At 37.5% G+C, this 25,622-nt stretch overlaps 3 protein-coding genes across 4 annotated transcripts in view; 1 reads left to right on the top strand and 2 right to left on the bottom strand.

The window, feature by feature from the left end:
* Window positions 1-69: 69 nt before the first annotated feature.
* Window positions 70-3,268, top strand: LOC135688081 (uncharacterized). Its single transcript, XM_065204788.2, has 2 exons — window positions 70-2,525; window positions 2,962-3,268. The coding sequence occupies exons 1-2, from the start codon at window positions 70-72 to the stop codon at window positions 3,176-3,178; spliced, it is 2,673 nt and encodes an 890-aa protein (XP_065060860.2). The 3' UTR covers window positions 3,179-3,268.
* LOC135688082 (high affinity cationic amino acid transporter 1) lies at window positions 1,116-13,421 on the bottom strand. Its single transcript, XM_065204789.2, has 4 exons — window positions 11,277-13,421; window positions 9,733-9,832; window positions 5,675-7,530; window positions 1,116-4,549 (listed from the first exon to the last, which is right to left on the bottom strand). The coding sequence occupies exons 3-4, from the start codon at window positions 7,506-7,508 to the stop codon at window positions 4,455-4,457; spliced, it is 1,929 nt and encodes a 642-aa protein (XP_065060861.1). The 5' UTR covers window positions 7,509-7,530; window positions 9,733-9,832; window positions 11,277-13,421; the 3' UTR covers window positions 1,116-4,454.
* A 586-nt stretch (window positions 13,422-14,007) lies between these two features.
* The window catches only part of LOC135688086 (protein ELYS), a 33,970-nt gene continuing 22,355 nt past the window's right edge, over window positions 14,008-25,622 (bottom strand). The window contains exons 30-45 of one of the 2 annotated variants that reach the window (XM_065204792.2): window positions 24,660-24,807; window positions 24,371-24,479; window positions 23,276-23,365; window positions 22,521-22,584; window positions 22,067-22,125; window positions 21,601-21,661; window positions 21,018-21,074; window positions 20,741-20,795; window positions 20,250-20,378; window positions 19,500-19,640; window positions 18,391-18,645; window positions 17,772-17,921; window positions 17,236-17,379; window positions 15,826-16,749; window positions 15,391-15,616; window positions 14,008-14,968 (exon numbers count right to left, since the gene is read on the bottom strand). In XM_065204792.2, the coding sequence (XP_065060864.2) occupies window positions 14,800-14,968; window positions 15,391-15,616; window positions 15,826-16,749; window positions 17,236-17,379; window positions 17,772-17,921; window positions 18,391-18,645; window positions 19,500-19,640; window positions 20,250-20,378; window positions 20,741-20,795; window positions 21,018-21,074; window positions 21,601-21,661; window positions 22,067-22,125; window positions 22,521-22,584; window positions 23,276-23,365; window positions 24,371-24,479; window positions 24,660-24,807 (2,781 nt within the window). In that variant the 3' untranslated portion in view covers window positions 14,008-14,799. The remainder of the gene's footprint in view (window positions 14,969-15,390; window positions 15,617-15,825; window positions 16,750-17,235; window positions 17,380-17,771; window positions 17,922-18,390; window positions 18,646-19,499; window positions 19,641-20,249; window positions 20,379-20,740; window positions 20,796-21,017; window positions 21,075-21,600; window positions 21,662-22,066; window positions 22,126-22,520; window positions 22,585-23,275; window positions 23,366-24,370; window positions 24,480-24,659; window positions 24,808-25,622) is intronic. The other variant, XM_065204793.2, reaches the window with a different exon arrangement.

Here is a 25,622-nt window from a genome sequence, read left to right as displayed (position 1 = left end):
TTAGTCCTTCGTGTACCGCATGTCCAGGAGATCAATTCGAGCCGTTTGTTAAAATTCAAATAACCAAGTATGAGAAGAAGTGCAAGAATATCTGCAAGAAAAAGCATATTACTAGACCAAGATGAGACTTTATCGGAAGACTCTATTGTGACCCCTTTAAAGAAACGGGGAGACCAAGAAAAGGAGGCTTCTTCATCAACTAAACAAGGACGTCCAAGGAGAAAAGTAGAAAGGAATATTAAAGAAGAGGGGTTGACAGAGGTATTGTCAGACAATGAAGAAGTTCTTATTACTGGCATATTACTGGACCAAGATGAAAATGTATCGAAAGGCGCTATTGTGACCCCTTTGAAGAAAGGGACAGACCAAGAAAAGGAGACTTCTTTGTCAACTAAACAAGGACGTTCAAGCAGAAAAGTAGTAAGGAATATTAAAGAAGAGGGGTTGACAGAGGTATTGTCAGACAATGAAGAAGTTCTTATTACTGGCATATTACTGGACCAAGATGAAAATGTTTCGAAAGGCGCTATTGTGACCCCTTTGAAGAAAGGGACAGACCAAGAAAAGGAGACTTCTTTGTCAACTAAACAAGGACGTTCAAGCAGAAAAGTAGTAAGAAATATTAAAGAAGAGGGGTTGACAGAGGTATTGTCAGACAATGAAGAAGTTCTTATTACTGGCATATTACTGGACCAAGATGAAAATGTGTCGAAAGGCGCTATTGTGACCCCTTTGAAGAAAGGGACAGACCAAGAAAAGGAGACTTCTTTGTCAACTAAACAAGGACGTTCAAGGAGAAAAGTAGACAGGAGTATTAGAGAAAAGGGAGTAACAGAGGCAACGTCAGACAGCAAAGAAGATATCACTACTGGCATATTGCTGGACCAAGAAGAAAATGTATCAAAAGGCTCTATTGTGACCCCTATGAAGAAAGGGACAGACCAAGAAAAGGAGACTTCCTCATCGATTAAACAAGGACGCCCAAGGAGAAAAGTAGACAGGAGTATTAGAGAAAAGGGGGTAACAGAGGAATCTTCAGATAATAAAAAAGATCTTGCTTTAGGTAAATTCACAAAAAATGATTTGCCCTCATTAGAATCACCTGCAGAAAAGGAACCAACTACTAAAATTAATGAAAACAAGAAAAGGGGAGGAAGAAATGTATCCATTCCATCAAAAGCAAGTGATTATAAGAGAAGAACAAGATCAACATCACAATGCAACAATGAAAACTTTGTTGCTACTAACAAAGAACTTGAAAGTACTGGTAGGAAAGATATAATTTTAAATGAGCAGGTTAAAGTTTCTGAACCTTCTAAGTTACCCTCTGGTGGTTTAAATGCTTCTGCAACTCAGTCATTTGATATAATTAGTGATGGGAAGATGGAGTGCATTACAAATTCTTTGAAAGAGCCACTTAGGGTCATTTTGGAAGACTGTGGTTCACTGGTTATCACTAAAGGTAGGGAAAGTCAACATGGTGGTTTAAAAACTGTTGAAGAGGTAAAAACTACAAATACTAACAAAGATTCTGACACAAATGATGATCAACATGCTATAATTTTGGAAGATTCAACTACACCAATGGTACCATTGGATCCAATTCAAAGTAGCAATCCGAAGAAACCATTTGTCACAAAAGGTGGAGAGAGTCAACCTGATTATAAAGAAATTCTTAAAGAGGTAAAAACTGCAAATGTTAGCAAAGATTGTGACATCAACAACAGTGAGTACACAAGAACTTTATCAGATGTAGAAAAGTCAGTTCAGATTCAAGCTGGAACTGATGAGCCACATGAAAACTTGAAGCCAAACAATAATGATTTGAGCACATTGGGCCGTAGCTCCAAGGAAGGCTTTGAAGTGACAACCAAAGATTCTTTAAAAAAATTTGAAAAAATTAAGATTTTGAACAAGGATAGAGTAAAGCAAGGGCTTTTGTTTAGCAAAAAAAGTTCAAAAGGCAAAAGTCTCTTAAAATTGACTTCAGATGCTTTTGAGTCTTTTCCTTTCAAAATTACCAAAAAGGATCTGCTAGATACGAATCTACCTGGAAAATTTATCACAAAAACGAAGAAAGATTTTGTTGACAAGCTGGAACATATTCCATTAACTTCTGGTGAAAAAGTTGAAAATGTTCAAAAAGAGAAACAGTTCGCATTGTCATCAGAACTCGATCCACATATTGACTTGAATGATCTGTATTTTGACATAAAAGGTAGCAAAACAGGTCCAGTACAAAGGAAAGCATCATACGCTGAATGTGAAAAGAAGAAGGACATTTTGAAGAAAAGTGAACTTGGCCCTGCCTTTGAGAAGCAAGAGAAATCACAAGCAAGAAAAACAGCAACACAAGTAATCAAGCAAAGAAGGAAGGAAAAGGAAGAAACAGCAGGGCCAGGATGGTACAATTTACCAAAAACAGAAATGACAGAAGAAACAAAGAGAGATATGCAAGTTTTGAAAATGAGACATCTACTGAACCCAAAGAGATTTTACAAGAGAGGAATCAATAAATTCCCCAAGTATGTATTTGAGTTTCCATCTGCATTTTTGATGATAAAATTCTTTCTAATAAATTAAAAAACACCATATATTACTACTTTTGAAAAAGAAAAAAAGCTGTTCAGCTGCTCAACATCGCTTCTGATTATGTTATTATTTTTTATATGAAAATATGCACAAATATTTCATTGGAAAATTCCTATCTAAGATGGATCCAACTCTACTTTTCATTAATATAAAGCAAAAGTGTGTTTTCCATGTTTCACCATTTCTTAAAAAGAGCTTTTCAACCAAATTTCAACCAAAATACAAATTTAAAAATACTTGTCTTATAGCTACTCAGTTGTATAATGAGTTAGCAATATGGCAAATCAATTTATTTCTAATTATTTGTTTCTTTCAACTTGGCACATGATTACTGTTATGCTGGTTGATAATTGTTCGCTTTTATTCTAGGCACTTTCAGGTTGGTACTGTGCTTGATGGGGCTGCTGACTTCTATTCATCACGTATTCCAAAAAAGGCAAGGAAAAGAACAATGGTAGACGAGTTACTGCATGATGCTGAATTCAGAAGAAGAAACAAAAGGAAATTCCTGGAGATACAAAAGTCAAAAGAAAATAGTAAAAGAAAGCACCACAAGCTTGGAAAAAAGAAAGGACAGAAAGCTTAGTAATTTTGTTGAGATAAATGCAAAGAGCTCTCAATGTATTTTTTATATGTTTTTGGCAACACAACAGCGACAGCTTGCTTCTGAGGAAAACTTGAGTATCAATTTTTGAACATCCTTTGAAGTTGGATTGCTATTCCTCTTTATTTGTTTGAGCTCAGTGTTCAGAAGGTATTGTTGACTTCAGAATTTGGCTTTTAATCCAATGTCATCTTAGTTCCGATTGCCTTCAAAGTCTTCTTATAAAGAATGCAACAATTTGTCCTTTGTAACTATTAGTCTCAAGGCCAACTTTTGATAATTTTAACTATTAAACAGCTCAGCCAAATCAAAATTTTCCTTTAAAACTCAACTTGTAAGACACTGAGGGAAAGGAGATTACTGTTAAAATCTCTTAATGGTACAATGGTGATTACAAAAAAGACAATAATTAAGCACAACGCAAGATAAAAAGGAAAAATTTGGAAATGTACTTGCAGTACAAAAGCAAAAAGGAAATGTAATTTTGATGTTTGGCCATTATAGTATTTTCTTTCTGTAGGTCGTTCCTACTTATTCTTGAATGTTTTTGTAATTGTTTACGTTCACTGAATTCAGAAGACCTTTAACATAATAACAGGTAAATAAATAGTTCACAATCTTAAGAAAGCAACAAGTCTTTAAAAATGTCAGTTTTTATGAAATTACTAAAGAAATACATCAGTTGTTTTAAGTTATTATTTAATACAGCATCGATTTTGTTTATATTCTAATTCATTGGTTCATATCTATGATTGGAAAAAAACTTTCAAGATCTAGATTTGGCTAATTTATTCGAGCACACAGCAAGAAAAATTCAATTTCAGTTTAATGGGTTTTTCAAATTATCGAAAGTTGAATTGTCTTGAAATTCCTTGATAAAAAGTCAATTTCTGAGAGTTCTGTTTCTTAGACATGAGGGCAAACAAACCACCAACGTATTTATCTTAGTGACCAGCTAACGCAAATTTGGAAGTGGGATAAGAGCAAGGGCAAATTCAAGACTGTTAACAAAAAATTTGCTAAAAAACGTTGTTTGGAAAAACTAGGGAGGGGGCGTTGTTGGAGGCCCCGAATAGTATATGATGTGAAATTCTTTACTGCCAAACGTTTTCAGTGTGATACTAGGTTGGGAAAGGTTTGGTACCCAAGAGGAAAGTCTGCTAAAGTTTATTCCTAGGATCAGCCCTATAGCTAGTTGAGCTGTGCGTTGGACTAGCCATGGTTACAAAAGTCTCCATCCAAGAAAGATGCAAGGCCTTTAATTTAACTCGCTCAGCTGCTCTTTCTCATCTTTTGCATTTTGAATTCCTGTCTTGCTGGACCATGTTCCATAGAAGAGGTAAATTAGAGCACCTGGAAAATTAAATTATTCTGTTAAATGTTATAAAATTTTTAGATACCACAGACTGTGCCTTGCTGTTGCAACATAAGAGGACGATCGGGCCAGTGTAGTGGCTTCGATTAAAAAAACTGCCTTAATGAACACAGGTGAACGTGAATGATTGTTTGGTTCGCCATTAACGGTTTTGAGTTAAATCTTTTCAAAAAGTTAAAAAATTTTCCGATCCCATTTACGCTAACTATCTTCGTATTTCCATTTTCGAATTCGGGAGATGTCCAATTCTGTAATAAGTAATCACCTTTATGATGTTTGAAAGCAACGACAAATTGCAAAGCAAAGATCAAAATGTTGTTATTACCGTCCTCTTCAGCCCAATTTCAACTAAATATAATTTTGTTGTGGTAAAAAATTAAATATGGTTTTGAAAAAAGCGAACATTTGAAGCATACTTCAGAGTATAAAACGTCAGAACATAGGTCGGAAGCTCTATGCTAATATTTATACCCAGTTGTGGATCGAAATAGGCCAGTCAGAAACGGATCAGTGCCACTTGCACATTGAAAATATAACCTAAGATGAAAACAAACTCCTTCATAATAGCGGTTTTTCATGATTATGTAGATAATTCAAATCTTCTAGATAGAACGTTCGTCGTTTGGAATCCATCTTCACGCAACTGGTTTGTTGCGAAGTTGAAAAGGTTGTTAAAATAAGCATCATTGGAAAAAGAGTGCGAGGCAGAGGAAAGGAAGGAAAATGTAATAAGGGGGAGAGACAGGGAATGGAGTGTCGAAGCCAAAAGGCTACAGATACAGCTGGCGGGAAAGCACAAAGAAGTCTTACACCGAGTGGTGAATAGTGCACCAACGGCCATCTGACCATATAATCATATTCGAGGCCTGACAAGCAAGCATAAATCTTTAAATGGGCGAGTCTCCCCCCGTCTTACGATCCAAGAGCATGCCTTATAAGGAGTGAATTAAATGCGCATGCTCTTTGCCCTAAGACGAGGGGACTGCCTCACTCATTAGAATATTTTCGCTTGTTCATCTACCAAACAATACTGGCAGCAGACAAATGAAAATTGATGATGGGAAATGCTTGGCACAGCATTAGTTAAAAATTTCCTTACTTACCTATAAGCATCCAAACACCAAAACGAACCCAAGTTATCATGGAAAGTCGCAGCATTAGAAATATATTGCAGTATATAGCGAGAATCGGCATTCCAGGGATGCAAGGTGCCATGAAGCCAATCTTCGTCTTCGATTGTGGCATTGATGCAATCACGCAGATTGTCCCGATGCTCAACACTCCGAAAATAATTAGAATAGTTAAATACAAGACTCTCTTGTCCAGAATTTCATCAAATGCGAATATCAATGTGCTGTTGAAGCCGAAAAACCATAGCAACAATAGAATGGATGAACACGAGGCTATCCTTCCTGTAAATCTTGAAGGTCCTTTTGATCTATCATGCCCTTTGTCTTCTGATGGCTCTATTCCTTCAGTCGGCGTTAATTTGGAGTCCCCTAGCAAAAAAGAACTTTCACTGTCCTCAGTTCTGTCTTCATATGAGAATGTATCAAAAGCTTGTATTTCTGCAACATTTGATTCGGTTTCTTTAACCGGACTCTTGCTCAAAGTCTCTTTCTTATCAACTGTTTCAACGGCAATCACTTCGTGCTGCTCCTCAGTGTCCTCGTGGGATCTTTGAATGTGATCATCCGGCTGATAGCGCAATATCAACACACAAAGTGAAACGAGGCTGTAAGCCAGCAACGTCCCTATACTCATCATTTCAACAAGTTCTTGAAGGTCAAATAACAATGCGAAAAACGCCGTGAGAATTCCAGGGTACACAGTGGCATTCACTGGCACTTCAGTCCGTTTGTTGACTCTCCCGAAACATTCAAAAAGTAGGCCATCCTGGGACATGGCCAAGATTACTCGCGGCAACGGGAACAGATTGCCCAGCAGACTAGAGGACAGTCCGCAAATTGCACCTATTGATATTATGTAATTAGCCCAAGGAAGTCCTCGTTGCTTGAATGCATCAGGGATTGGAGAATGTTTGTCTAGTAAATTGTACGGAACCATAAGTGTAATTACCGAAGAAACGCCGAAATATGCAACGAAAACTATCAGTAACGAAGCAACGATTGCTATTGGAATGGACTTCGGTGCATTTGTCGCCTCTTCGCCTGTTGTTGCTATGACATCAAAGCCAACGAAAGCGTAAAAACAGGTCGCTGCTCCTGACAAGACGCCCATTCCGCCATACGGAAAAAAGCCGTCGCCTTCTGTCCAGTTCTTGATATCCACGTGAAAGAAGCCGGTGATGATAATGAAGATAACGACTAACACATTGAAAATATTAAACAGCGAGGTAAACTGGGCCGATTCTCTGACACCACAAGCTAGAATTATAGTCACGATAATTGTGAAGATAAACGATAAAAAATCCGGGTATTCCCCTATGTAGGGCGTATTGAATGATCCGATGTGTGTTATTGTGAAATTCCGCACCCTGTATCCAATGGCATAGTCAAATGCACCGGATAAGGCAGCAGCATCCGCTGCAGTGCCAATCATGTATTCAAGAATCAAGTTCCAGCCGATAACAAAGGCCCATATTTCCCCAACAGTGACATAGCTGTACGTATACGCACTGCCTGTTGTTTTGGGTACCCGCGATCCGAACTCGGCGTAGCACAGCCCGGACAATATAGAGGTGAATGCTGCAATGGCAAATGAAATCGTGACTGATGGTCCGGCGATATTTGCCGCCACCTGACCGGTGACAACATACGTACCGGCTCCAAGAGTGGCGCCGACTCCCAAAGATATCAGATGACTAGTGGTGAGGCACCTAGCTAGGCCAAATGTAGGCTGGCTTGAATGGTTGAGCTTTTTCCTTCGAAACAATGCCTTAAACCAGACGTTACCAACTGTCTTTAGCGCTCCCATTGCTTTATTTCCAAGATTGTGCCTGCAAAATAAAATCAGCTCTTCTAGTCTTCTATAAAAACTTATGCATAAATGATAACAGTATACATTTCATAACAAAATAACTTTTAATGTAAACTGGTGTCCCAGAAAGCCTGAAAACAGTCGCATAAGAGAAGAAAACAAAATTCCAGGCAATATCCTCAAACCTTTGTTCAACAAAAACAATTTCGACAGAAACCTTTGTTCTAAGAAAAAGATAACTTCTTTCTTGACAATAGTCCTAAGAGTCAATGTTTATGAGCAGGAACATCTCTGCCTTTTTCAAGCAAACGACAAAAGCAATTCAAGTTGATAGCCAAAAGAATCAGAGTTGCATCATTTTAACAGATTAAGTTGATCACCTGAAAACTAAGTCATCTTTGCAATTTCAGGTATTTAAATAAACAAGTGAAACGGTTTCGAAGCATTAAAAACTAGGTGTCGAAGCAGCTGCTTGCTAACACTCGGAAATTTTGTACCTGTGCAACTAAACAAACAGGTATGTGGAAAGACAATAAAGTGTTGATTGTCACCAAGAAGACAGGTGAAAAGCATGGAAAACATAGCAGAAAAGCTGATAGAGTAAAAAAATTAGCCGATTAGATGAAAATGACTGGGCTGCTTTGCTTCTAGGAAGGAGAATCACCAGGGACAACAAAGAAAGCTTGCAAGAATGAATGAAACTTTAATATGTGGGACGTAAAGCGATGATCGCGTTAATCGCGGAACTTGGGACTAGTCGCAGCTTGGAACTGCACTGTTCTACACAACAGAGGGCGTGCAACTTTGCTTTTATGGCATCGGGCACTAAACAACAAACCAATTTACGAAAACATCATTAATATGCGAACTTTAAACAAAAAAGCACTTTCGGATTGAGAATATCAAATTGAGAATAAAGAATTGAAAACTAAAGTGCCAACTGTTGGGTTTTTCTTTTGTTTACTCCACTAGCAAATACAGCAAACCAACAAATGTGTAACCAGCTTAAAGAGAATTGAAGGGTTTGGGAAATTTGTATTAAGCGTTCTCTTAACCTAGAATATCATGTTTGAAAAAATGCTGCTTGGGTTTCCACGAAGATCAGCGCATGTTACGGAAGTGAAATGACTGGCTTACATAACACGTTCTAGACGCATCACTGAAAGTTTCACTCACCATGCCTTGCTTAAACTGTGATTGCAAGGCAATGGGAAAATCTTTCGATTACGAAGGCTAGAAATTTAGACACCAGAGAGAACAGTCATCAGGAGACCAAACTGAGCAAAATTTAGGTGAAAGCGTTCTCCGATAAGGCAGCTACTTAGGCGTGCAACTTTGCTTTTATGGCATCGGGCACTAAACAACAAACCAATTTACGAAAACATCATTAATATGCGAACTTTAAACAAAAAAGCACTTTCGGATTGAGAATATCAAATTGAGAATAAAGAATTGAAAACTAAAGTGCCAACTGTTGGGTTTTTCTTTTGTTTACTCCACTAGCAAATACAGCAAACCAACAAATGTGTAACCAGCTTAAAGAGAATTGAAGGGTTTGGGAAATTTGTATTAAGCGTTCTCTTAACCTAGAATATCATGTTTGAAAAAATGCTGCTTGGGTTTCCACGAAGATCAGCGCATGTTACGGAAGTGAAATGACTGGCTTACATAACACGTTCTAGACGCATCACTGAAAGTTTCACTCACCATGCCTTGCTTAAACTGTGATTGCAAGGCAATGGGAAAATCTTTCGATTACGAAGGCTAGAAATTTAGACACCAGAGAGAACAGTCATCAGGAGACCAAACTGAGCAAAATTTAGGTGAAAGCGTTCTCCGATAAGGCAGCTTCTTTACAGATATATTCTTTACTGATCGCACTGAATGGCAAAATTATGATTGCTAATATTGTTTGGTTATCCGAAGAAAATTTGTAAAATTGGCCTCACACTTGTTTATTCACAATTAGAGCTCCAGGTTCATTTTCTTTAACGTTCTTTCCAACAAGGTTTTTAGAATTCATTCGACAATTTAACTTTAAACGATTTCATTATTATAAATTTCCTTTGTTGTACCATCATCAAATAGAAAAAATGGAGCAGTATAACTTATCTATGACAAGATGCTGTTTTTTATGGAAAGACAAAGTTTTCAGGCCAATAAATATCTATTGCAAGAGCCTATCAGAATGTTAAAAAAATGCGAGAATCAATCCACTCACCTTCAATTCATTTTATCAGTCATTTTCATGTTATTTTCCTGTCGAAATGCTTTCTAAATGCGTCCAAGTGAGCAATCAACAGGCAAATGTGCGAGCCGGCCTGTAATTTGAAGAAGATATTAAAACCAGTTAACTGCCTATTTGCCAGCTTCAATTCATCACCAACAGGTTTTTCATTGCTCATACTTCATAACAGCACCTGTATGTCTACATTGGCAACACCCAAGCAGAGAACAAAGACACAGCTTCAGAGCTGATGCCTGGTTACAACAAGAATGAGATAAGAATCTTGGTTGATGTTGCCGAATTCATGCGTAAAGATCATTGCAACAGGCCCGTCATTGTAGTGATGCAATCACCAAACATTGTTCAATGCAATGATAACAAGGGAAATTCTATATTTGTAGCTGGCTTAAGCTTGAAAGTGATTGAAATATATTTCTAAGTAAGCGAATAATGATTCGGCAGTGAAATAAAACGAACTCTTCTTATCAGTAAATTGGAGATTTCTTCAGAAAAAATTCATGTCTTCCCGATAAAAAGACTGTTTTAAGATGGAAGCACATTTGATTCATTTTCTTTATCACGCTCGACAGAAAGCTAGGCAGATAAATATGCAAAATTGCTGCTAATATTTAAGCATTAAACTGTTCATATAAATGTATGTAAAAAGCTCATGCTACTGAAGCCTCTTTTACAAACAGCATGAAAGCTACACAGAAGAGTGTATGAAAACAGTAAGAAGAAAAATATAAAACTACAAGACAGAATCAAGTGTTCATCCTTCTTCTAGACAATTTCCTCAAGCTATGAAGACCAGTCTTAGAGTACAAGGAAAAGGGGGTAGGGTTTAAGAGCTAGCAAATCAAGTGATAAACATCGATTTTTGTCGAATCGGCGAATGCTAGAGTAAAACACTACTTGATAAATAAGTAAGAATAAATTGCAATTCTATCCAACAAGGGAGCAGAGGATCGTGTGCCTAAAGTAATGAAGAGAGGGGAATGTCAATACAGGTCACTTTGGTGTCAACCCCACGCCAACAGAATATAACTCTATTTACAGTTTTTTTATATGGTTAGGTAATCAAATAATGAGTAAGGGGTAGGGGGGTCAGACGCTCAGGGCTAGAAAAACGACCCCCTCTCAACCAATATGATGTACAGCATAGTCAGACATCTCATTCTTCCCACCCCCCCCCCCCCCCTTAGAAAGTTGGATTTTTCCAACGGCCTGGAAAAGGGGACCGAGGGATTGGGCCAGAATATTCCTCAATTTTTTTGGGCTGTCTTTCTTTAAGGCTGTCTAACGTCAACCGCGCACATGGACGATAAAATGTATTGCGAGTTAGTTAGTCGAAAAAATGAGCCACGACTAAAATGGTCTGGATCCCCTTACCAAATAACGTTATATTATTGAAGTTTTAAAGGTGTTTGAAAATGACCCTCATAAGAGATTGAAAACTGCTATTGAGAAAGGTGTGAAACACAATTTTCAAATTCACACATCTGTTAATGAAACGGCTTGGAAATAATTGAACTTACCGGCACGTGAAGCCCTTCCTTTTGAATCGAAAATCCCTTCAAGGCAGAGACGAAGATCCATGCAGTGTATCCTTCAAGAAATCCAAATTTGCGTTGCGATCTGTATCTGAAACACTTTTCGATTGCTAGGTTATACCTTGTAACAATATGGAAAAACGCAATGTAGTTTTTCAAAACATTTCCGAAGTTGTACTGAGCTAAAAAATCATTCTTAATTCATCGAATAATGGGTTCAATGCGGACTCGCAATGGTTGGCAGGTTGACCAGTGACGCCCGTAACCTTATTATCAATGTTGAGCAAAAACCCGTCTTGCAATTAGACCGGCCTTGTAAATATGCTATTATTTGGTGCGTCATGAAACGGGGGTGAACAAGTAATCAGTCTCAGCTGAACCCACCCTTGGATTATATCGACTGTAAAATTCTTCGTTCTACGAAAATTTCCAGTCATGTACACCAGCTGCAAGTCCAGATTTGGAGACCTGATAAAAGAAAAACGGTGCAGATAACCGTAAAAGGAAATGAAAACGCCACACCCGAATAAGGCCCTATTTTCATTTTAAATTGACGATTAGGTCTCTAATTGACTACGAAGAAAGATTAACTATTTGGATATTGAATTATCTTAACATCTGCTGATTTACAAATCGATTATCTCCACTGCTGCCCACTGCTGCCTAGTATGCATCGAACATTTTCAAATCACGCTTCTTCGACGCATTGATAACAGCATTATAGCAAGTACGATTACAGAAATGTTTACAAGGGGTAAAGTCTTTTGAATGAGAAATATACAGCCATAAGAAAACCGTCACTATCATGAAACAAGTAAACATTCACTGTTTATGCATTTTGAGATAACGAGATCCGATTGGATTCAAGTTTGACATGTGAAAAAGAACTACGTCTTAAAAATAAACTCAGTTACTTGAAGACTCAGAAGTGGGATCCATAATAAAAAGAAAAGGGACTCCTTGATCAAGAGAAGCAGATGAGATCACCTAAAGACCACGTGCTAAAGACAACATCTGGCTCTATCAGCTGTTTTCCAAGTTGGTTAGTGGTTAGTTCCAGTGGCGGATTAACCAATACTAGGGCCGGGGGCATAAGCTATTTTGGGGGCAAGTCCTGTCAAGAAAAATATATTATATCATAACAAAGCATAAACGGCGTTAATGTATATTTATTGCAAAACTTTAAGCAACAAGTTTAGATGTACGACAATTACTAATTAAGATAAAATATAATTACAAAAATATCAAACAATAAGTTTGTGCAATAACAAGCCATATATCAACTTTTTTAAAGCTGCAAAGTCAGAGAAATAGTCATCCATCGAACAGGCTACCCAATCGATTCTGACCCATAGTGGATTGCAAGTATCGTTTCAAACATTGAAAGTCCTTTCGCCACTGCAATTTTTCATCATGTTTAAACATTTGGAATTTTTCGATAAATTTTCTAAAAATTACTTGCTTACTGAGCCATGCAAAGCCGGATGTTCTTCTGGTCATTAGAAATGACCAGGCTACAATAGAAAAACACAACCAACCATGTCATTGGCGTCGAAAATGTACTTGGATTCTTACTAAAACAAGGTTTTTCTGATGAATTACTTTTCAAAAATGTAAATCTGCATGTATGAGTTACAACAAAGAACATTCAAGCTTAACTTGAGCGTCTCAATTATTGCATTCAAATGTTTTTGTCATCTCAATCTTCTTTTTAGCTAAGATGATGCTTATAGCTGTTGTTCTACTAAGGGAAAAGTTTTACTAAATTTTCGAGTTTATCGACTTATTTTTGTCGAAATTTTCTGCAAATTTCTTTAGCATTTATTTTGTGTATCGACTAAATCCGAATATTTCACGAGAAATTATTCACAAATCTGCCGACTTCAAATAATCATAGGTTGGAGCATCTATGTATCCCCCACACGACGTGATTGCAACGAGTTCCCATAAAGTACACGGCCTTCCACTGAACATTTCGAAAAAATTGTTAGCAGGGCGGTTAGATTCTGGGCAGGGGGCATAGGCCCCATAGTAAACGAAACGAACGATTGTTTCATTTACTTTGATGAAGCTCTGTATGCCGGGGCGAAATATTAGTATATTCTTTAAATTTAATTTATTTTGAAAATTTTATTTCGTGACATTGGATTCGCGTCGTCGTATTGCTTTGTTCCTGTATATCTTTCATAACAACACTCAAGATTCATTGCAAGATTCACAGAATCCGGCGGACAGCCTATCCTGCGGTTCTTCCTTCTCACACATAATGTTAGTATCGCTAGAAAAAACAGCGATATGGGAATATTCTGGACATTGTGTTTGTAGGTTTCTACATATTCTTTTGGCTAAAATGGGATCTAGAGTACTCAATTTATAGGTTCACCAGTCCTTTCCTCAAATCTTTGTTGTTTCATAAAACATAGGCGTATGCAAGGGCGGTTTGCTGCGATAAAGATATGATTCTTCAGCTTTGAAGATGACGAAGTGACGACGACGTGAAGACGAAAATGTGAAGACGATGACGTGAAGACGAAAATGTGAAGACGACGACGACGACGACGACGACGAAAACGAAGACGAAAACGAAGACGGCAACAACGACTAGTTGCTTGATGTTTTAAGCTAGACTTTACAAACAATTTCCGAGTCAAACCCTACGCATGTAAGGAATTACTGACTTGGGCGGACGTCAAGAAAAGTATAGCACACAAGTAGCTGTAGAAAACAAACAGTCTTCGATTCTTCTAGCATGGACAAAATACATATAATTAACGTAACTACTGACACAACAGCGCTGCGTATTGCATCTAATGACGTCATCAAACCTAAAGATTTTAATTGCTAGCCATTAAATTCATTTAAGGTTTATTAGCATTAAGAAATTCAAAGATGTGATTTTAAAACAGCAAGACGCAAATTTTTGTTTGATAAAAATGCAAGATAAGGGCTAATATTTCTATATAGTTTGTGAATGCGAGTTCTGTCGAAGGAAGCCGGGATGGGAAGAAACGTTGCAATGTGTCCTCTTCTGTGAAGAGTTACTTGCATCCAATTTTGTCAAGGATAGACTTTAATCCTAGTGTAGAGCTTTGTGAATAGCACGCGCTCCTATGTGTTTAACACTTAAATAAGCCAAGCTTGGCAATACAATTAATCAAAAAATGCACCTTGCTTGAAAGGACCCTCTGGTGTTAGCAGTGTCCCTCTCCGTTCCTCTTAATCAACTCCTGCATCTCCTGTTTCATAAATAATTTTTCCACAAAAAGCAAAAACCAGACCCATGTATAATTAACATAACCAAAAAATGCGCCACTCGTGATAAATGTTTTTCATTATTGGAGCAAATCGTATATCAAAAGTGACGATTTTCGAAGCTACCAGCAAATGCTTATCGCTTAATTAACTAATTCATACAGAATTTTTAGGTGGATTAAAAGCTTATTGCTCCCGTCGAGGGTCCTGGATAGGCACATCAGCGCGCACCCATCACGATAAAGCCTCTTTTGCATTAAACTCGTTCTGGTGTTGTATTCTTTGTTCGCGAGCGCAGAGTCATTCCGTGTGTGGTGGAAACCATTGGGCTTTGTAAGGAGTACCTCTTAGGCCGACCCCTTGGTTTCTTTTTTGTCGAGTTGCTCAAAGGAGTGAATGATATTGGACTCTCACTGACACTTGAGCTGAAATATAAACAGGCGATTCACACAAAGATGAGAACGTTTAGTAAAACTTAGTCAAGATCCGATCATTCAAACTCGTAGGGTAAAGAAAAGCTTACTCCAATTATCGGAAACTCTGAACAATGATAACAATGTTGGCGTAAAAAGGGATATTTATTTCGGGAAAATCTGCGATTGAAATAAGAAAATTTAGGCAATCGAATTATTTGGCCACGAAAATTTATAGGCACTTAGGCCGAAAGCAACCTATAATGATGGTGAGCACTATCACCAACTAGGCGTTTTTCTTTCCCAGTGGACTTCCCATGAAGCAACTAGAGAAATGACACTAATGATGAACAGTTGGGGAACGGATAAACGGCAACGTCATTTCTAACAGCCACGACAAAGTGGCGCCAAAAATTGTCATATTGTTCTCATACCTTAGTAAACTGTTTTCCCCGATTTCTTGCAAGCGGCTTACAGAGCCTGAAACAGTGACGGGGGTACCCTTCTTTGCAGAGAGCCTAGTGACGGGTGGAGTGTAGCCAACATCTTTTGGTGATCGCCTTGGTGTCTGGAAGGAGCGACGCTTTTGTTTTGTGGGAGACAAAGATTTCCTTGCTTTCACCGGCGTGCTTTCGTTTTTTTCTAATGGTTTTTCAGGACCTGTGTGATAAGAAAGGTTCATTAGCTGAGAACTGAAGAAAGAATGTACATAACTCTACAAAGCCGATAAAAGTGCAGCAATGAGAAAGATACACTTCAACTACAAATCTTTTGAGTAAGTTTGACGATTGCATAGAAGTTCATTGATTAGAATAATGACGACTGGTAATAACACATAGTGGTGACTATGATTGTTATGATGCACCAACCTCTCCTCCTAGTGGATACTCTGGAAATATCTGGGGCAGTTTTTGCTTGTTTGGGAGGTGTCGCCCCCTTTTCGTCTGTCAGATATCCAAAATCCGAAGGTTTGCTGTCAAAATCCGTTGCTGATGACAAAAAACTGCTTTCCTGCGATTCAAATGACGAATCCATATGCCTCATCTCTTTTGTAATGTCAATTGAATCAACATAAACTCTAAGGTTTCCTCTGCCCTCTTTTAAAACTCCTTGAACAGCAGCAGCTTGGGGTACTGGGTTTCTTAAACTGGGTAATGTGAAGTCTGAAGAGACAGGAGCACTTTCGATCGTTACGTCTACATCTTTAGTAGAAATTGGAGCAATAGGATTTAGATTAAATGGGCCTAAATCAAAATTAGGAGTGCTTAATTCACTAACTGGCGTTGTTAAACTAAGCACTGGTTTCCTAAGGCTTGGCATTTCTATCTTCAAGCATGGCAACAAATTATGCTCCTCGTTATTCTCAGTATCACTTTCCGGCTCGACGCAAACCATTGCATCTGGAACCAAAGCTTCCTCCTTAACCGACGCCTTCATGCTGACGTCATTGTTGTTTCTCTTCTGCTCAAAAGAGGTACCAGGATTTGCCTCTGCACCTACTCGTGGTCTGAACTGCAGCTCAGGAGATAACTCCAGCCTGGGATCAACCAACTCACCTTCCCTTTTGAGATGGATACTTACTTCTGGCTCAGCATCTTCCCCATCTTCCAATTGCTCTGGTTCCAGTTCTAAGGTGAAACTTGGAGAATCATCTTTGCCATGTCCACCATCCTTCTCATCGTCATTTGTGTTATTTTCGATTTTTGATGATTCAACTACTTCAGCCTCCCCTTCAAATTCATGTTTTTCACTCTGTTTTGCAGTTTCTTCAGTTTCTTCTGTTTCTGTTTCAACTACAAGGAATTAAATTGTATTTTGAGGAGCAACGCGTTAGCAAGGAGCAAGAGTTATATTCCCAACAGATACACAAAATGTACTTTAAGAAGAAGCAACTGGCAACTGAAAAGTGTCGTATTGCAATCATATATCACGTCAGCAAAATCGAAAGACTGAATATAGCTTGATGTTGTCAAAATTGTCAAAGTCTGACACAAGAGTGGAAAACAGTTTAATCGGTTGCATATTGAACGGGTAGGCGAATAAATTCATAGAAAGGGGAATAAACCTAACGAAGATATATGTATTCTAAAAAAATTCAAACATTGAAAGAGTACACAAATAAAATAATAATTTTTAGAAAACGAAAAAACTATAGATTTGATCAGGTTTTGGGAAAACCATTTAATTTTTGAGTAAAAATCTTTAGTCTTTCTGTTATCAAAGATCTCCATTATTGATTGAAAGCAAAAATATAAATTGGCCTAAAAAATCTTATGCACCTTCTAATATGGACTCGTCTTGAGTTCCGGTCTCCTTTTCATGTTCCGTTTCAGTATTCACTATGGTAACTGTCTCACTTTCAAGAACGTAAGGAACACTATGAGGCAGTTCTTCATTTGCTTTTTCTGAATAGACATCCTCTCCTGCAGAAGGCAACATAAAATGTCAACTGCTTATAACTGCCTTTGGGAGGATTTTTGAAAGATCTTATTCACAATAAGAAAAGACATCCTGAAAGCTGTTAGCTGGTGACTACTGGTGACTGCTTTTCTTGTAAATATATTTGGCACTATAATATGGTATTTCAGGTGAAAACAGGCAAAATCAACTTATAAAAGGTACGAACTAAAGTTAAGTAATTGCTTGTGAGATATGTGTGTGTAAGGATAAAGGGGCTAACCGAATAACGCGCTGGCACTATATTTTATTTAACAAGACTTATGGCTAGAAAACCAATAACTCTCCAGACTGAATTTTGCCTTAGTAATAGCCAGCACAATGTTCTTCGTTGTGAGTTATCATGGATGCTACAAACCTTCTGTCGAATCAACAATTAAATCCCCAGGAGATATATTTGACTGCTCATCTTGTTTTATAAGTTTTGCTTCCGTTACGTCATCCGTTTGACTACATTCAGCCTGTTTACTCACAACATCATGTGATGTAATTTCATCTTTGATCGTTACTGAAATAAGGATAGCAAAGCGTTATAGCATGCTACAGGAGTCGTTTACCTAATTTAGTTCCAAAAAAAGAGGTCTAAAATTTTGGAAAACGGTGGCATGAATTTGAAGTGTGAGGTACAGATCAAAGAAAGTCACTGACATGAAGGAACATTCACTTCGAGTGAAAGGAGTTGCCAACTTTCTGTAATTCCAGGCATAGGAATCACGAGGTGTTGTCACATCGAGAGAAAAGGACCAGAACACTGCTCGAAAAGCATAGCTTCACAGCTACCTGAATCTACCTAGGTAGTCACAAATACAAAAAATGTGGCAAACTTCGGGGTAAGTATAAAGACAATAATATTAAAATGTTATTAAAAAATAAAAAGCTTCTTCATTTCCCACTTCTTCGGATACCACATTTACAAATATGATATGAAATCGTTCACCTTAACTGAAAATACCTAGGCAAAACCCTTCTGAATTTACCTGTTTTCTCTGCATTCGGCAAGACGGTTTTAAGTCCAGGTGTATCAATTCGTTCCTCAATCTCAAGCGGTTCAGCAGGCGGTTCAATAGCCGGTTTACCCGAACTCGCTGATTCCGTATCCGGAACCTTAAAAGTGCGGGCTTGCGAGGCAGTATCATTTTCGCCAGTGAAACATAATTCAGCTTGTCTAATGTTGGTTTGGTCAAGGACTGCATTTGTCATGTCTAGCACTTCAGACTTGAAAGTTATTTCACCTACAGAAATGTTAAATATATCTTTACAAACGGGTGCCCATTTCACTACCCCTTTACAAAAACAACTTTTACAAAAGACTACCTGTACTGACCCTAACTAGTGAACAGTAACTTGAATAAATTTTGAAGTGTCTTATGTTAAAACACACTAAATTGACTTGGAATTCTTAGTGAAATCGGAAATACCCAAAATATTTTCATATATGCAGTAAAACTTAATTTGTTGCTCTGGAAAACAAAGAGAAAGTCACTTTTCCTAGTTTGATCTTTCGCCTTGTGTCGTGAATTCCATCTTTCAGCTTTCAGTAGTCAAATTTCTTCGAGGCCTTAACAACAACCTCTAGTATCACATAATGGAAAACTAAACAAAAAAGCTCCTGGTCAGAAACTGTGGAAAATCCTTTTTTTGGTTGCACACGATCCTTGAGCTGATTCTGGAAAATGGTTTTGCAAAATACATCAGCCGATCATAGCCTCACTAGATCAACCTTGCTAATTCAGCAAAACATTACTTCTGAACACAATTTAAACAAGATACCCGTTAATATACGCAGAACAGGGCTATCGCTACTTTTTTCTTGGGGGGGGATGGGTTCGAGCCCCCCAAAAACTACAATAATCCTTTTTGTCCAATGAAAAATCCCCTTTTTCCTATTCTCCCTAAAAATGGCGCCCCCAATAATTCTATCCTTTCTGCGGCACGGATGTAGGATATTGGGCAAGATGGAATGAAGTATAAAAGGCACTGTCGTTTGCTGACAAAAAAACTCTTTCATGGAGTGTATCAAATTTTGAAACAGGCATTCAAGCAGAAGAAATTTTATTCAACAGTTCAATATTTTCACGATACATACATTCTCCGTCATCTTCCTCTTTCGGGCTAACAGGCTCCACCACATGGTCCGTTGGTGGTTCCACCTTTGTTTCTTCAAGGTCCAAACTGAGGTTTCTTTTGACGTCATCGTTATCAGGAAGAGATTTCTCGTCATCTTTATCTGAAAATGGCGTTTCAAAAATAGAATATATTTTGAATGGCAGCTGAAGCAGAAGAATATCAACAATGTTTAATCTCTACTCTGTTAAAAAGCTGTAATATCAGGGACGATATCTGCGTTGGGTAATCATTTGAAGCCAATATTCTTTAACTGATAAATAAATGTGAAATATATTTTCCATCGTGTTCTTTCGGACTCTTATTCTGACGTTTTATACTCTGAGGAGCGTCAGATGAAAAAGCTTTTAGTGGTATGTTTTGAAATTTTTGCTTCTTTCAAAACCATGATAAATAAATGTTGTTTACGAATTTGCTTTCAATTAACCTTTAAGTGAAAAAAGAAGTTATGATGGGAATCAAAAGCTGTTTTTTAAAATCGATATTTATCTCTATTCAGTTTAAAACAAGCTAAACAGCCTTTATCCACCTTTGCTGACTGGTGACATTTAAAAAATCTAAAGAAATAATGAACATCAAAATAGAAAGCAAGTGAAGGAAATATTCTGGGAAGCTATTCTGCACAAATAAAGTATGAGCTACGGTGTTATTATACAGAATAAATCCTGTAAAAACGAATTGGCAGTTGATTGAAAACTCATAAGAAAGTTACCAGTATTTGCTTTCGCTTCGTGCTTCGTTTCATGCTTGAAAACTTCTGGTGTTAGGAACGAAGGTGACTCAGGCGGCTGGGTAGGAGAGTCGGGTATTTTGACGGGGGAAAACGATACGTTTGGATCAGCTGGAAGGAGAATTATGATTGTAAGACGGGGGTTTCGGGAGAATAAAATACATTGTTAAAGCATGACTAGACGAGACGTTGCCAAGATCCACAGTAAGCCCAAAAAGAAATTGTTAACCATGTCTTATTGTAAAGGCGAAGCTTTGCGCGTCAAAGAACTATTGAGCCATTCTCCGTCTTTGTAGTCAAAAGACAGTCAAACTGGCTGCACGTTAAAACTCTTTGACAACCTGGACGGGGGATGGTAGTCAATCTTCTTTTGACAAGTACACGAGTTATAGCATTACATCCTCTAAGTGCATGGAAACATAACACCATAATATAAAGAACTGCAAATCAGGGAAGAAAAAGCATTCACTCACATATAACAACTCTCTTTCTCGCTGACTTCCCTGTTGTGAATTTTTTGTTTGAGGGCTTGAAATGAAAGAAAAGAATACTTTTCATTATCGTTTCTCTTGCAAGTTTAATTCCAATATAGGTTTATGGTCATAATGAGATAAATTTTCGCCAACACAATAAATTATTCTTTAAAAAAAATACATTGCAGGCAATTTCAACATTCTCAGCTAAGGTCTACACATAGTACTAAAACATATCTTTATACATTGGTTTAAGTATTTTTGGAAAAAATGTTACTTTTAGTATCGATGCAGGAGTTTGATGGCTTCTAATTTGCTTCAACTGTAGCGGATCCTACAAAAAACAGCAACATAAATAAACATTCATTAAAAATCGAAAATAACTTGTACTTTCCACAAGTTTTAGAAATGTTATTATAAGGTCTTGAATTACTTCACGTATCAGGTACTGTAATGAAAAGCAAGAGAGCGAAAGAACACATGAACGTCCTCTGTATATTTGGAACCATGGTGATAACAAATATTATGATGTATAGCGTGCTGTGCTCGTTCGTTTGTACCCTTAGGCATATGTGGTAAGCGAATTCGTGACTGTTAACCCTCAATTAGACTGTCCGGGGCAGGGTAACCATTCATAGACTCCTTTCTAACTCAGACGAATTCAACACAAAATCTCTTAACTTTTCAAAATTTCCTTGATAAGGTTCTATAACATGTTATTTTCCAAGTTTTCCAGAGACTTCAGGTGTTCCATATCTCCCCGACTCTGTGCGAGCCTCGTGAATGAATGTTTGATGTTTCGGATGACTAAAAACGAGAGGTGTTTCAACACAGGACATTGCTTGTTGAAAACGTCATACCTTGATAACAGGAGGCGTTTGTAGCAGCTTCATGGCCTCAGCTCCGTAAAATAAATGCTTCCTGTTGGGTCAAAAGAGCACCAAATGAATTAGAAATTTGAGTCTATTTAAATTAAAGAAAACAGGGAATGCAATAGTCTGCTTTACCTGGAAGGGTCTTTGGGAGAACCTTCCAACAATTGCATAACACCGAGAGAATATATTGAGAAAAGTTCTCTTTAAACGCAGCAAACGAAGTGACACGCAGCAAAACGAAGCAACACGCGAGATTATCAAATAATTAGTGTAGATAGAGAAAAATACATTGATTGGCATTTTTAGAAATTTGAAAAATCGAAAACTAGAAGAATTGAAAGATGTTGTATAGAAAAAAACGTAACTTTTGTTAATATAATGGATAGGTAAAAGGCTGATAAACACGGTGAGGTTTTTGGTAGGCATCACAAAATGGACGAGGGTGTCTTACCTTCGTTTTATCGGTACGTCACTCTTACTGGTGTCAGGAATAACAGGTTTTATGATGGACTGAAAGAGCAAAAATCTATGTCTATAAAGCAAAATTGTTGTGGCTTACATTAAAGCAATCGATAGATACTAAAGTGGCTTAGGTCATCTGTCAATCATTATTGGCCTACATATATTATAGGTTATATAGATTGTAAGTATAGTACTGGAAGGACACATTGGACACTGGAAAGTTGTCTCAAAAACATTAAGTGGTGGAGTGAATAGGAGCAGTTTTCTGTTTATTAGTCTCAAAACAATGACTAAAAGGGTCTATGTTTGAAAACGTATAGAAAAATTGTCAACACTCTACCATTCCGTGTTCCATGTTTTCATGCTAGCAAAACGTTGATTGCCAAAAAGTAATCATTATAAGGTAAGGCATTATAATCTAAATGTAGCGCTAAACAACTGACCTTTCTTCCAGTTGTAGCAGCAGCACTCACTTTGGCTTCAGGACGCACAAGGCTATAATCTCTTCTATTTAATAAAAAAGCACAAAACGTCACCCGCTACACACTGTTTCATACTATTTTAAAATATCAGCTACATTTTGCTGTATGCTATCTCTAAATTTTACTGCTAAGTAAAGCGCAATCATGTTTTGTCTTTATTACTTCCAATTTGTCTAGACTATTGAACTTAACGAAAATGAAATCACATACATTATGGTGTATTTGAAAACAAATCTTAATCTATTTACATTCTTATTTGCTTTGTTGATATCTTGGATGATTGTTAAGAGTTAATTATTTTGTGAATAATTAGAAGTAAAATGTGTAAATTGTTCTCTAGTGTTGTCCTCGTGGGTTGCATGCCTCGCCTTACAATGTGGCCCTATCATTCCCCAATTCTCAGACATTTCTTCTACACAACTTTAGTAACACCCACTTTTGGAATAGATTTATAAACCTAGCCACAGTACATTGATTCAAAATTCTTTTGAAACGGTTCTTGTGCCTTGTTAAGTTTCATTTCTATTCGAAACATGCAATTGCTAAGCAAATTTTATCTGTAATTTGGTAAACAAATACACATCGACGTTTCTATTCAAACCTTATCTCAAGGTTCCTGGACCAACAGCACTAGCTTAAGCATGGCCAGGAATCAATAACGTGCAACGCTATGTACTTTAAAGATGAAAAAAGAGTTGATTCTGTCAATGTTTTACCTTTTTCTCCTTGTAGACAAAGGCTTGCTGGCACTACGTACAAATGGCAGGTTGAATGATTCTTGTGATGTCACTTTTTGAGGTGTGAGTCTAAAATAAATTGTTTGTAAAATATATTACCACAGTGGACACCGCGTATTTTCGTCGCATTTATCGTTACACTGACGTTACAGTCAAATAAGATTTAGGCCCAAATATGCCTGTCTGTTAAATTAAGGCCGGCTAACAGTCACACTTCGCTTACTGTCACAGCTTCTCAAGCAACATTGATTGTGTGGCCATAACAGTCTACTGCAATAACAGGGTTAAAGAGACTAATGTGGAAAGAGGTTTACGTTTTGATGATTCATTGAATACGGTACAAAAAGACAGATTACATTGGCTTCTTTATGGGTTGATAGAAATCACATTTTATAATGGGGGTCAGTAAGGGTAAATTTGGTGATGTAGATAGAGGGCTATTATATATGTTTTCTTTCATTTATGTTTCTGCCTAATTAAAAATTCAGATAAAGCTTATACTGTGTTAAGTTACCAAGTGGATATTTCATCAGCTCCGTTTATTCAAGCAAACGTTGATTCGATTTCACAACACATTGGATTCTCATCCTAATTTTGCTTTGTTGTTGTCTATTACCTTTTATCAACATTCATTGCAAGATTCACGCAATCCGGCGGACAGCCTATCCTGTGTATCTTCCTTTTGTATTCATGTTTGCTTTCTAGGGTCTGGATTCGAGAAAGGTGCAAATTCTACAAGAATCCTGATGGTCTTCTTTTAAACATAGGGCTGGTGGAACGCTTAAAGCCAAATTGGAATTCGGACATGCATTGTTACATGGATCAAACTGTTCCCTCGCAAAATTGCTTGATTATTTCAAACACTGCTACAAATCCTACTCGTACGTATCAAGGCAGACATTATTCATAAATGCAAAGTCATCATCATCCAGGACCACAAAAGGGTAGATTACCCTCAACCCCAAGCCGAGAAGGGCGCCAAAAAGGTTGGATGAGATTGGTGGTAGCTACGCATTTTGCCGATTCAACAAAAAGCTATGGTAAAGAAATATTTAATCACAAGCCATCACTTACCTACTTTCTTCGACTGAATGGAGAATTTTGAAGATTGTATCAGATCGAGACGCGATAGTGACAGGACCTCGTTTGACTATCGAAGCAGAGAGAGGCTGTGGTCGAGGTACTACAAAGAAAATAAGGTTGCACTGCTCAGACATTGACAATGATCAGCGTTAGTGGTTGCAGCAAAATGAGGATCTCTGGCTTTCCTCCATTGCAGTAGAAAATAAACTTGATTTATCTTATTCAACAGTTTTTCTACTCACAGATGTAACTGAACAGGCAATGAACTACATTAACAAACCTTCTCTGATTGACAGAGTCCCTTTATTCACAGACGCAATGGGGTAATGCAACAGCTTTCTTTGCATGGGTAAGATAATCTGATCGCTCATATGGAGGATGGCTCGTCTTGAGGGGATGTCTCCAAATAAAGAGCTCTTCTCATTCAACTTCGAAGAAAGGACACAAATGTCAAAATACAATAAACACAGAGACACTGAATATCTTATTCTTATGAAAAGAAGACTGATAACAGATTAATTACGAACTAAAATCAAGTTCAAAGACGTTGATTAAATAAAATTTGTTGTCACCAATGTTAGGACAAGAACTCTAAGGCATAGCGCTTCATCAGCAATAACGAAGGGGGTTTATATTTCATGGCTTTAAACCTTATTCAATCATTGTTTTCCTGTGTAATCAAAGAATTTTAGCCGCAAGTACAAACAACGTACATATCAAGTATCAAGTATCTCTAATTGTAAAATTGTAGCTTAGAATGATCCTGACGTAAAACTGAAAGTTCTCAAAAGCTGAAGCAAAGCATTGAAAAACACTATCAAAAGTTATAACTTTATATACCCGAGTATAAAAATTACAACTTTGTCTGAAAATTAACCTTTCTTAACTTTAACAATTTAAATTTCAGTGGCCCGGGAGCGATATGTTTTGATTTTCTAGGTCACACAAAATGCAAATGGAACATGATTGAAATTACGAATGAAACAATCAAACTGTCAAGTGAGACGTGAGAACTTCGATCGTTTTCCTCACGGGTTTTAGAAACCACCCCGGGCTTGTCTCGAGCTTGTCTCGAGCTTGTCCCAGCTTACCCCAAACATGTCCCAGCTTACCCCAAACTTGTCCCGCGCTTGCCCCGAGCTTCAGCATATTCAGTAATACATTGAACGCATTGCAGGTGACTGAGTGTCTAAAAGATTACATGCTTGCTGAGACAGTTATGATGCAAATAGTGCCAAACAAA

This window comes from Rhopilema esculentum, chromosome 19 (assembly GCF_057945365.1).
Source record: "Rhopilema esculentum isolate cy_ngs chromosome 19, ASM5794536v1, whole genome shotgun sequence".
Taxonomy (NCBI): Eukaryota; Metazoa; Cnidaria; class Scyphozoa; order Rhizostomeae; family Rhizostomatidae; genus Rhopilema; species Rhopilema esculentum.
The sequence above is the reverse complement of the archived record's forward strand: the minus strand, read 5'-3'. Positions and strand labels throughout refer to the sequence as shown.